At 41.9% G+C, this 13,373-nt stretch overlaps 1 protein-coding gene across 1 annotated transcript in view; it reads left to right on the forward strand.

Moving 5' to 3' along the window:
• ERBIN (erbb2 interacting protein) overlaps positions 1-13,373 on the forward strand; it is a 121,782-nt gene that overhangs the window by 79,193 nt on the left and 29,216 nt on the right. The window contains exons 15-16 of the mRNA XM_081090001.1: positions 8,700-8,799; positions 12,024-12,145. Coding sequence (XP_080946127.1) covers positions 8,700-8,799; positions 12,024-12,145 — 222 coding nt within the window. The remainder of the gene's footprint in view (positions 1-8,699; positions 8,800-12,023; positions 12,146-13,373) is intronic.

The raw sequence follows: 13,373 nt of genomic DNA on the forward strand, positions 1-13,373 counted from the left end.
TTTGACTATGAGTTATGAAAATAAAGTGCTCCTGAATATTTCACTGACAGTGTAGGGAATATACCTATAAGCAGTACATGCAATAACATAATTTTTCACGATTCTCTCTGATGGCTTGAACAGAACAATTGATTATTTACTCCTCATTCATTTTGCCATTCTCATTTAAGAACCATTTAATGAACAACTGCTTCATGCCAGGCAAATGAAGGTCACTTTAATACAGTATGGTAAAAGACTTGGTGTAGGACAGCGGCTTCTGCATCAAAGAAAGGAAACATAACTTGGGGGCGTAAAGGCAGGTTTCCCAGAGGAGGAGATGCCTGCAGTGCCTAATTACTTCTCAAAAGAGTTACAGAATTTAAACAAAGGAAGGGGAAGAGTGTTCTGGTTTGAGAGAATATTATGAGCCTAAGTATTTACTGGTGAATCAGTCTAGTATATTCGGTAACTCTACAAGTAGTCCATCGTGACTAGAGCATTACCTATTAGATGGAAGAATAGGAAATGAGGCCAAAGAGGTGTACAGTGACCAGGTCATAGAGCATGTTGTATGCCATGCAAAGGAGCTTGTATTATATTTCAAGAACAGTAGACTTTATTTTCTTGCACGTCAACTCTAATAAATTAATGAGTGGCTTTGAAAGATTGTTTTAAGGATTCTGAAGCTATATTCAGGCTCAGTTGAAAATTGCTGTGATTAGGGTGACTGTAATTTATTGTCCATATTAGGCTAGGACACTTAATAGTGAACGAAAGGCATGTAGTCATTGATCAGTTACTCATCTGTCTTCAATTTAAGAGGAAGAAGTGATTGTGTGATACATGTGAATCCTCCTGTAGGAGAAGAGGAATCAGTGTCACATATGAGCAGGCAAATGTGATCAGATTGATATTTTAGAACAGTTGTGGGGAACATCCAGCCCACAGGCCATGTAAGGCCTGAGAAATAATTTGGTCTGGCCCTGCCAAGGCATTAGGAGTGAGTTAATTAAATGTTTGACCAAATATAACAGGCTAATTTTAAAGTTGATAATTTTGTATGGCCCACAAAAAATGATATAAATATCCAAATGGCCCTCAGCAGAAAAAAGGTTTCCCACCCTTGTCTTTTTGGGCTGTGTTATAGAAGATGGATTTAGCAAGGGATGATGCCAGGTGTGAAGGCAGAGGAGACTGGTTGGAGAGCATTGCCATACTCAAGACAATAGAAAATGTTGCCTTGAAATAAAGTAATGATAACAGTGCCAGGGAAGAGCCAGTATATTTAAGGCATAACTTAAAAAGTCATGTCAGTACAACATTTGAAGAGGGCATGTATGTGAGAAGAAAGGAAGTAAAAGCAAAAATGATTCTCAAAAGTTTTGCTTGAGTGACTAGGTGGAGATTAATACCATAACCAAAATAGGGAATTACAAAGGAGAAAATACGTTTCTGGGAAGAAGTTAAGTTCCAGTTAGGTATACTGCGTTTGAAGGACCCTTAACATTGAGGTAGGCATGTGTAGAACAATTCTAGTGGCCATGAGACCCCTGCAACTTAATTTTAGGCTACAGTTTCTATGAACTTGATTTATCCTTTCTTTTAATTTCTAACTTCCAGCAATTTCTCAAAATTATTCCTAAAGGCATAATTTCCTTTTTCCCAATACCATAATATATTTATTCCTTTTAACATGTGAAAAAGATTTGTGACACAAGAAGAAATATAAGATTTATCCCATCATCTTAATTACTTTTCCTAGGGGGCTGTTTCATGACTTTTATTATTTTCTCAAAATTGATTATTTAAAATGTTTTTAAATGCTAGGGATGGATGAATCCTGAGGACTACTACTATTTAAGTGGCAGGTGAGTTAATAGTCTTAGAAACAGTGACCATAGAGGTAGAAGGAAAACTATGTGGTGGTGGTTTCAAGTTAAGGGTGAAGCAACTAGCTTGAAAGGAGTTGAATCAACTACAATAAAAAAAATGGAAAAAAAATAAAACACTTGGCGGCTAAATAGCATGCTATTAAACAATGATTGGGTAACCAAAGAGATCAAAGAAGAAATAAAAAGCATTCTGGAAACAAATGACAATGAAAACACAATTCAAAATCTATGGGACATATAGTGAAAGCAGTCCTGAGAGCTCTACACGCCTACCTCAAAAAACAAGAAAAAATGGTAATAAGTTATCTTACCCTACAACTTAAAGGATTAGAAAGAGAGTAACAAGAAAAGCCCAGAGTAAGCAGAAGGAAGGAAATAATAAAGATCAGAGCAGAGATAAACGACATAAGAGACCAAAAAAAATACCAAAGATCAATAAAACCAACAGCTGATTCTTTGAAAGGACAAACAAGATTGATGAACCTCTAGTCAGGTTCACCAAGAAACAAAGAGGGAGGACCCAAATAAACAAAATCAGAAATGAAAGAGGTGAAGTAACAACTGACCCCACAGACATATAAAGGATTATAAAAAAAACTATATATATCCTGGCCTGTGGGGATCGGGCACAAACCAGCTCACATCCCCTGGGGGGTCCTGGATTGCAAGAGGCCAGGCTGAGGGACCCCACCAGTGCACGATCTGGGCTGGGGAGGGACTGTGGGAGGGCTCCAGGGTGTGTCCAGACCATCTCGCCCAGTCCCAATTGGGGCCGGCTGGCCAGGGAGGAACCACAGGAGGGCTCCAAGGCATGCCTGGCCCATCTCGCCCAATCCCGATCGGCTGGACCTGAGCAGTAGCTAAACTACCAATCAGAGCATCTGCCCCCTGGTAGTCAGTTCATGTCATAGCAACTGGTCAAATGGTCAGACACTTAGCATACAACTTTACTCCAACAAACTGGACAACCTAGATGAAATGGACAAATTCCTATAAAAATACCAGCTTCCAAAACTCCATCAGGAAGAATAAAAAAACTTAAATAGGCCAATAACTACTGGTGAAATTGAAACAGTAATCAAAAAACTTCCAGCAAACAAAAGCCCTGGACCAGATGGCTTCACAGGGGAGTTTTACCAAACATTAGAAGAAGAGCTAAAACCTATTCTCAGGTTATTTCAAAAATTCAAGAGGAAGGCACACTTCCAAGCTCTATCTATGAAGCCAGCATTACCTTAATCCCCAAACCAGATAAAGACACTACAAAGAGAATTATAGGCCAATATCCCCGTTGAACTTAGATGCTAAAATCCTCAACGAAATTCTAGCAAATTGGTTCCAGCATTACATTAGAAAGATCATACAAGTGGGATTTATTCTGGAGATGCAAGGATGGTACACTATCCATAGTTGATAAACATTATACATCACATAAATTGAGAGACAAAAATCACATAATCATATCAATTGGTGCAGAAAAGGCATTTGACAAAATCCCATATCCTTTCCTGATTAAAAACTCTAAGCAAAGTGGGAATAGAGGGATCATAACTCAACATAATAAAAGACTTATATGACAAAGCTACAGCTAACATACTCAGTGGGCAAAAACTAAAACCATTTCCCTTAAGAACAAGACCAGGATGCCCACTTTCACCACTCCTGTTTGACCTGGTACTGGAAGTGCTAGCCATAGTGATCAGACAAGAAAAAGAAATAAAAGGCATCCAAATTGGAAAAGAAGTAAAACTGTCATTATTCACAGATGACATATTGCACATAGAAAACCCCAAAGAATCCATCAAAAGTTAGACTTAATAAATGAATTCAGCAATGTAGCATAATACAAAATTGACACTCAGAAATCTATGACTTTTTTATACACCAAAAATGAACTCACAGAAAGAGAAACCAAAAAAAACAATCCCATTTACCCTTGCAACAAAAAAGATACCTAGGAATAAACTTAACTAAGGAGGTAAAAGACCTGTACTCAAAAAACTATAGGACGTTGAAAAAAAAAAAAGAGATAAAGGAATGCATAACCAAATATACCATGTTCGGGGATTGGTAAATCAACATCATTAAAATGTCCATACTACGCTAAGTAATCTATAGATTCAATGCAATCCCCATTAAAATACCAACGAGATATTTCATGAACTCTCCAAAAATTCATCTGGAATAAAAAAAAGACCTCGAATAGCTGCAGCAATCCTGAGAAAGAAGAACAAAGTTGGAGAGATCCCTTTACCAGATATCAAGCTACTGATATATTACAAAGCCACTGTTCTCAAAACTGCCTGGTACTGGCACAAGAACAGACATAGGCCAATGGGACAGAACGGAGAAACCAGAAATTGACCCAAGTTATTATGTCCAGTTAATATTTGACAAAGGAGGCAAAAACATACAATGGAGTCAAGACAGTCTCTTCAATAAGTGGTTTTGGGAACATTGGACAAATACATGCAAAAAAAAAAATATGAAACTAGACCACCAACTTACACCATATGCAAAAATAAACTCAAAATGGACAAGTGATTTAAATGTAAGACAGGAAACCATAAAAATTTTAGAATAATCCATAGGCAGCAAATATCAGACATATCTCCTAGCAATATGTTTACTGATACATCTCCTAGGGCAATGGAAACTAAGGAGAAAATAAACAAATGGGACTGCATCAAAATAAGAAGCTTCTGCACAGCAAAAGACACATGAACAAAACACCAAGAAAGCCCACTGCATGGGGAGAACATATTTGCCAATGTTACATCCGATAAGGACCTAATCTCCAAAATTCATAGGGAACTCATACATCTTAACAAAAGTAAGATAAACAATAAAAAATCAGGCAAAGGACTTAGACACTTTTCGAAAGTGGACATACAGAAGGCCAAGAGACGTGAAAACATGCTCAAAGTTACTAGTCATCCGAGAGATGCAAATCAAAACTACAGATACCATCTCACACCTGTCAGAATGGCTATCATCAACAAATCAACAAACAACAAGTGCTGGCGAGGATGCGGAGAAAAAAAAACCCCTGTGCACTGCTGGTGGGAATGCAGACTGGTGAAGCCACTGTGGAAAACAGTATGGAGTTTCCTCAAAAATTAAAAATGAAACTCCCATTTGACCCAGTAATCCCACTTCTAGGACTATAGCCCAAGAAATCAGAAACAACAATCAGAAAGGACATATGCACCCCTATGTTCATAGCAGCACAATTTACAATAGCTAAGATTTAGAAACAGCCTAAGTGTCCATCAGCAGATGAGTGGATTAAAAAACTTTGGTACATCTACACAATTGAATACTACGCTGCTGTAAAATAGAAAGAACTCTTATTATTCACAACACATTGGGTGGACATGGAGAGCATTATGCTAAGCGAAATAAGCCAGTCGGAGAAAGATAAATATCACATGATCTCACTCATTTGTGGAATATAATGAACAACATAAACTGATGAACAAAAATAGATCCGGAGACAGAGAGGCATAAAACAGACCGTCACACTTCAGAGTGAGTCAGGGGAGTGGGGCGGGGGGTAAGAGATCAACCAAAGGACTTGTATGCAGTGCATATAAGCTTAACCAATGAACACAGACACTAGGGGTGTGAGGGCATGTGCTGGGGAATAGGGTGGTTGGGGAGAGGTCAATGTGGGGGGGAAGTAGACTTACGTAATACTTTAAACAATAAAGAATTTAAATCTTAAAAAATGGAGTTTAATATAACAGGATAAATGCCGTTGAGAGGTCAGTTCAAATGAAGTCTGACTTGGAGTGCTGAGCACACAATACACTATAGAGATTATGTGTCATAGAATTGTGCACCTGAAACCTGTATAATTTTTGTTAACTGGTGCCAGCCCCAAAAAAGTCAGTAAAAAAAAATACATTATATTTTGGCAAGTTATAGCCAATGAGTTACAACTAATGTGAATTTAGAGAGATGTCAAAACCCAAATTGAATCAGTCTAAGAAATAAATGAGGGAATTGAACCATGTGATTGTTGATTAGACTTCTAAGAGGGTTGAATGAGAAAGAAAAGTGAAACAAAGTAAGTGGTAGCTTAGGGTAAGAAGGGATCCTTGAATATTGTTTTTAGGTTGTTGGGAATACTCTGTGTGGAGATTGAGATTAAGGACATGAGTGGGGTTTGGATAGCTGAAGTGGAATCTGATAGAACCAAAAGCTCTGGTAGGGATTCTTACCTTGAAGGGAGCTTGAGTTGAAGTTTGTAAATGATAAAACTCTTAGAATGTAGCCATTTCTGAACTCTTAGCAGTTCTTGAATCCTATTTTTTAAAAATTTTTTTTTATTGATTTCAGAGAGGATGGGAGAGGAAGAGAGAGAGAAACATCCATGATGAGAGAATGTCATTGATTGGCTGCCTCCTGCATGCCCCACCCGGAGCATCGAGCCTGCAACCTGGGCATGTGCCCTGACTGGGAATAGAACTGTGACCTCTTGGTTCATAGGTCAACGCTCAACGCCTGCTGGGCTTGAATCCTATTTTTACCTTTAAAAAATATTTTAAAAGATATTACCTTTTTCAGACTACAATTTAGAAATTTAAGGAAGGATTTTCAGGCAACTTTGAGAACTGTGTTGAAATTGGTTACCACAAACTTGTAGTTAACACTAATTTGCTCAGTTGTGCAATATAGAAAAAGCACATAATTGTAATGATTCTGCATTGCACCTTTGCCAAGCCAGGTGCAAGAGAAGGACATTGTAGCAAATAGATCTTGATAATTGGCAGGAAAGTGGTTGTAATGAGATATGGTGAGGTACAAAAGGAGAAGCAAAGATAGGAAAGAATGCTGGTGACAGAGTTAAAGGTTCAAGGGAATGACGGTCTTGGTGAGGCACATTGACAAGTCATGTGAGAGCTGCCTAGGGCCTATGTTGCCATACCCTGTGGTTGTCCTTTTCACTGGCCACTCCTCAGCTTCACTTTTAGGAATTCTTCTTGTACTTATCCCATATACTAGTATGTAGTGCCCCTCCTGGTGCTCTAGACTAGCAGTGGCCAACCGGTGGTCCACCGACCACTGATGGTCCGTGAGGTCCGAAAGGTTGGTGACTGATGCTCTAGACTATGCTTTAATTTATTTCCCTATACTTTCCTCTTGGAAACATTTATTTACTGGACTAAAAGTATGGCTATGTTATCTATATTTTATGTCTGTTGAATTAGCCATGACTGTGGAAAAATTGGCTTAAAAGAGTTAGGATAGATTTATACTACTAGAGGCCACTGGATATGTGGAAAGGACGTAAAATGGTAGAGGCAGGATTTATGTTTCTCAAAAGAACAGGTGTTTATACTTGTGGAGAGATGGGTAATGATCTCACAGCATTTGTAGGCACTAACTCACTTCCTGATCAAGGGTTTATGAGATGGCGAATAAGCAACCCTTATTTGAGGAGGTTTCAGGTAAGCCCCGTCTTTGGAGAAGGAGTAGATATACCATTTCCATTGTCGGAAGAGATCAAAGGGAAGTTTTCAGTGAAGAAGACATTTGAGATGCAGAGGAGTTTGTTTACTGTGGAACAAGGAGGGCCCACAGAGGAAATGTTTGAATGGGAGTAATATTATAGCTAGCTGCAGGGTTTTCACAAGAGTAAGTCCAGCCGAAACCGGTTTGGCTCAGTGGATAGAGCATCGGCCTGTGGACTGAAAGGTCCCAGGTTCGATTCCGGTCAAGGGCATGTACCTGGGTTGCGGGCACATCTCCAGTAGGAGATGTGCAGGAGGCAGCTGATCGATATTTCTCTCTCATCGATGTTTCTAACTCTATCTCTCTCCCTTCCTCTCTGTAAAATATCAATAAAATATATTTAAAAAAAAAAAGAGTAAGTCCAAAACATTAATTGATAGAGTGGCAGGAGCAGGAAGGACTGGGTAGTTCCCTGCCTATCTGGGGTTGGCCAAGGCTTGGATTAGTAGGATGTTAAGTCAGAAGGGTTGCACAAGCATTAATATTAAGTAAATTGAAAACACTAGTTAGGGAAATAATTTTAAGAAAAAATGAGGTCCAAAATAATGGGCTTCCAATTCCACTACTGAGTAACTTGTGACGTCATTAATAAAAACATTAGACACAGAGAAGAGAAAAGCAGGTGACAATTTATTGTTTTAAGTACTGTCTTTCAGCTGAAATAAACTGCATAACTTAACTAAACCTTCTAAATTATTTCTACGAAAGTATCTTCTCAAATAAGAGTAGTAGGGGAAATGCAGTGAATGGAAAGCCTTATTTTATAGCTTTATTAAATCAATATGGTAAGTAATTATTGGATTGTGGATATGAGATCTTTTAATACTTTATTTATAATCAGTGATAAGTTCAATACACTATTAGTTTGCTTTGTACTTCAAACTAAATTTTATTTAGACTTTTATGAGGTTTAAAAGCAATGCTTAGCCGAAACCGGTTTGGCTCAGTGGACAGAGCGTCGACCTGCGGACTGAGGGGTCCCAGGTTCGATTCCGGTCAAGGGCATGTACCTGGGCTGCGGGCACATCCCCAGTGGGAGATGTGCAGGAGGCGGCTGGTCGATGTTTCTCTCCCATCGATGTTTCTAACTCTCTATCTCTCTCCCTTCCTCTCTGTAAAAAATCAATAAAATATTTTAAAAAAAAAAGCAATGCTTAAAGTTTTATTATGTATATATAAATTTGTTTTTGCAATCTACACATTGATACTTTATAGAAAAAATGGTGAGTACTTATTCAAAAGAATTGCTAGATATGTATTTGCTTTAGGATTATTGAAGATTAAACGTTTATTTTCTTTCTATAGTCCAAACCCCTGATACCTCTTCAAAATGAGACTGATTCAGAGACCCAGAAAATGGTGCTTACTAACTACATGTTCCCTCAGCAGCCAAGGACTGAGGATGGTAAGAATTTCAGAATGTCTTTCTTTAAAAAAAAGAAGAAGAAGAAGATATATTTACAAATATATATATATATATCTCCTATCTAATAAAAGAGAAACATGGTAATTAGCCGTACTTCCACTACCCTTCCCATTGGCTAATCAGGGCGATATGCAAATTAACTGCCAGCCAAGATGGCAGCCAGCAGCCAGGCAGCTAGAAGCTAACATGAGGCTTGCTTGCTTCAGTGATGGAGGAAACCAACGTTCCCCGCCTGCCGCTGCTGGCCTCTGAGCTTGCAGTTTGAAACATTGTTACAAATATAGAAGCTAAACAAAACCCCAGAAACCTGCCTTCAGCCAGCCGGGATCTCAGAGCTGGAGTTGATGCAGTGTTTCGATGATAGAACCCAAACAAACCAGATACCTGCTTTCAGCAGCCGAGGCCTCAGAGCTGGAGCCAGAGCTAAAGCTGGCCCAGAATTAAAAAAAAGAAAAAGAAAAAAAGGAGCGGTTGGGAGCTTTAGTCACCCGCCAGCCTGAAAACAGCCCTCAGCCCCTCACCCAGACTGGCCAGGCACCCCAGTGGGGACCCCAACCCTGAAGGGTGTGTGACCAGCTGCAAACAGCCATCATCCCCTCACCCAGGCTGGCCAGGCACCCCAGTGGGGACCCCCACCCTGATCCAGGACACCCTTCAGGGCAAACCAGCCGGCCCCCACCCATGCACTAGGCCTCTATCCTATATAGTAAAAGGATAATATGCCTCCCAGCACTGGGATCAGTGGAGCTGCGAGGCCTCCCAGCACCGGGATCAGCGGAGCCGAGAGGCCTCCCGGTACCGGGATCAGCGTGACGGGGCAGCGCCCAAACCCCCTGATCGGCCCTGCTCTGTGTGTGACGGGGTGCGGCGCCCCAACTCCCCCTACGGGCCCTGCTCTGTGTGTGATGGGGTAGAGCCATAACCTCCCCATCGGCCCTGCCCTGAGTGTGACAGTGGCAGCGCCCCAACCCCCTGATTGGCCCTGCTCTGTGGATGATCGAGGGCGGTGCCCCAACCCCCTGATCCGCCCTGCTCTGTGTGTGACGTGGCGGTGCCCCAACTCCCCTATCGGCCCTACTCTGTGAGTGACGGGGGAGCTCCTCAACCTCCTGATTGGCCCTGCTCTGTGCGTGACAGGGTACAGAGCCCCAACCCCCAGATGGGCTCTGCTCTGTGCGTGACGGGGCAGCGCCCCAACCCCCTGATTGGCCCTGCTCTGTGTGTGACGGGGTGGCGCCGCAACCTTCCCATCGACCCTGCCTTGAGTGTGACGGGGCGGTGCCCCAATCTCCCAATCAGCCCTACCCTGAGCGTGACTGAGGGTGGCATCGCAACCTCCCGATCCGCCCTGCTCTGTGCCGACGGGGCGGCGCCCCAACTCCCCAATCAGCCCTGCTCTGAGCCCGACCAGGGGCTGCACTTAGGGATTGGGCCTGCCACCCGGGAGCAGGCCTAAGCCAGCAGGTCGTTATCTCTCGAGGGGTCCCAGACTGCAAGAGGGCACAGGCCGGGCTGAGGGACCCCCCCCTCCCCTTCCGAGTGCACAAATTTTTGTGCACCGGGCTTCTAGTATGTATGTGTATATATATATATGGTGGTGAAGACCTAGGAGGAGGGTACATAGGGGATGGGCAGAGGGGAAGTAAAAAGGGGGTAGAAATGGGAGACTTCTGTAATATTGTCAACAATAAAAAATATATTAAAACAAAGTAAAATAAGGATAAAACAATAATACTGGTAAATCACAGCAAGTTGTGAAGTGAATTTTAAGTCTCTAAGAGTTGCTGGTTTGAAGGGAATTTGGAGAATCCTATATAATAAAAGGCTAATGTGCAAATCCACCAAACGGTGAAATGACTGGTCACTATGACATGCACTGACCTCCAGGGAGCAGATGGTCAACACTGGAGCTGCCCCTGGTGGTCAGTGTGCTCTCATAGGGGGCTCACGGCTGGCGAGTGCAGCGGTGGTGACAGGAGCCTCTCCCGCCTCCTCAGCAGTCGAACATCCCCCAAGGGCTCCCATGCTGCGAGAGGGCACAGGCCAGGCTGAGGGATGCGCCCCCCCCACCTCACCCCGAATTTCTTGCACCAGGCCTCTTAGTTGGTTAATAAAGTTCTCTGAAAATGGGATAAGAAAGCAATGTCTCAGGGTTATAGATAGTGGAATTTAGAGGTATGTGCATATAATGTACTTCCTTACATGATTCCTTGAAATTAAGCAGCAAACATCTATTATGGATCTCTCTATTCTAAATCACATTTAGGTAAATGTTGGGAACTCATATTAAGTGTTATGTGATTAGGATTATTAAACCAGGAAATATTTTGTTCACTTCTGTTGTTGGTTGTAGAATTAAAACTACCCTTGGATCTATACACTAGGTAAAGATAATCTGTAAAATTCTGAGTATAAATGTTAGTTCTTCTAAGTTCTTAATTACATTTTGCCAAGAAAGGGGAATATACCAATTACTATTGGTCACAAATGTTCAACAATTAGGGCATTAAAGCCTTTGAAATTAAGGAGCAAATTGTTTTTGTATATGTTGTACTGTGTGTGTGTGTGTGTGTGTGTGTGTGTGTGTGTGTGTGTGTGTGATGTTTATTATATGTGGCACTTAATATAATTTTTATGTATTTTTCTGAAACCAGTGAGCATCTTTATGACCCCAAATTAATTATAAATTATCTCTTAATACATAGAGACACTGAAGAAAAAAATCAGTTTTAATTTTTAAAATAGACCATAGGCAATTTAAATAAATTCTTAAGCCTCAGTTTTCTTATCTTGAAATAATGATAATGGCGTCTGTTTTGCAGGAATTTTGTAAAAAATGAAAAACACTGGTTATAAAGTGCCTAGCACTATGACAAAATCAATTTGCCTGTTATTATTCTTACATTGTTTTGGCAGGTTTAGTACACAGCTTTGAAATACTTAAATAGATTAAAACTAAAATAATTCTACTTTTGTTCCATAACTAGTGATAAATAATTAGAAAACTCATTACTTCACTCTGCTAATTATTTGTTGCTCTTTGCAAGAATAAATAAAATATATGCTTTGATAAGTTATTTTGTGGGTATATTTAATGAGATTTATTTTGATGAAACAAATGTTTAGCTTTGGAATTGAATTAGCAAGTAATAATTTTTCATTATTACTCTAAAACATAGTGGATTTTTTGTTTGTTTTTCTAGTTATGTTCATATCAGATAATGAAAGTTTTAATCCTTCATTGTGGGAGGAACAGAGGAAACAGCGGGCTCAAGTGGCGTTTGAATGTGATGAAGACAAAGATGAAAGGGAGGCACCTCCCAGGGTGAGTGTTCTTTCCTCCTTCAAATTTGAAATAGATATGCTGATACTTACTGGGTACTATATACCCACTAGAGGCCCAATGCATGAAATTCGTGCAAGAGTAGGCCTTTCTTCCCCGGCTGCTGGCATTAGCTTCCCTCTGGCACCCAGGACCCAGGCTTCCCTCTCAGCCCAGGCTTCGTCCAGAAGGTCGTCCAATCTAATTAGCATACTACACTTTTATTATAGACTAGAGGCCCAGTGCACAAAAATTTGTGCACTGGCGGGGGGAGGGGGGGGTGTGGGATGGGGGGTTGTCCCTCAGCCAGACCTGTACCCTCTCACAGTCTGGGAGATAACTACCTGCTGGCTTAGGCCGGCTCCCGGGTGGCAGATGGCAGGCCCTCTGTCACGCCATCCCGCCTCACTGCCCGCCGCACACAGCAGGCCTGGCGGTCGGTAGGGCAGGGCGGGCGGATCACAATCGGCCCAGCGGGTGGCGGGGTGGGGCGTAGGGCGGGCAGATCACGATCTGCTGCGCCCCGCCAACTGGCCACATGGACTGCAGGTTCGGCAGGCGGCGGGGCGGGGCACAGGGCAGGCGGATCGCACACAGACTGCAGGCCTGGCAGGCAGCAGGGCGGGGCGGGCCACCGGGCCGCGCACACGGACTGCAGGCCCCGCCAGCCGCCGCACCGCACACATGGACGGCGGGCGGCAGGGCAGGGCGGGATCGTGATCTGCCTGCCCTACGCCCCACCGCGCCAGCCGCCGGGCCGCGCACACATATGGCAGGCAGGCAGCTTCTGGGGCTGAACACGGGCGCCTGGATGGCGACTCGCACTTGTGGCTTGCGCTGTCCTGCCCTGCCTGCAGTATGCAAATTAGCCGCCATCTTTGTTGGCGGTTAATTTGCATATCATGCTGATTAGCCAATGGGAGGTATAGCGAAGGTATGGTCAATTACCATGTTTGTCTATTATTAGATAGGATACTGTGCTGTTTTGGGAGACACAAAGAAATATATTATTTCATTTCTTGCTCTCAAGGCACTCGAAGTTTTACTGATTATGTATCATGTGAAGTAATTTGAGAACAATATAAAATTATGTGATTAAAAGCTAGATTTCATAGTGTATCTAACTATAAGAGAAAAAAAGGTTATTGCTTCTCCCTTCCCTTTCATTAATGATATATATATATATTAGGGATAAAGAACGCTATTATAAGCCTTTTGTTTCTTTTTGGGA

The sequence above is a fragment of the Myotis nattereri genome (genome assembly GCF_964212035.1).
Source record: "Myotis nattereri genome assembly, chromosome: 4".
NCBI lineage: Eukaryota > Metazoa > Chordata > Mammalia > Chiroptera > Vespertilionidae > Myotis > Myotis nattereri.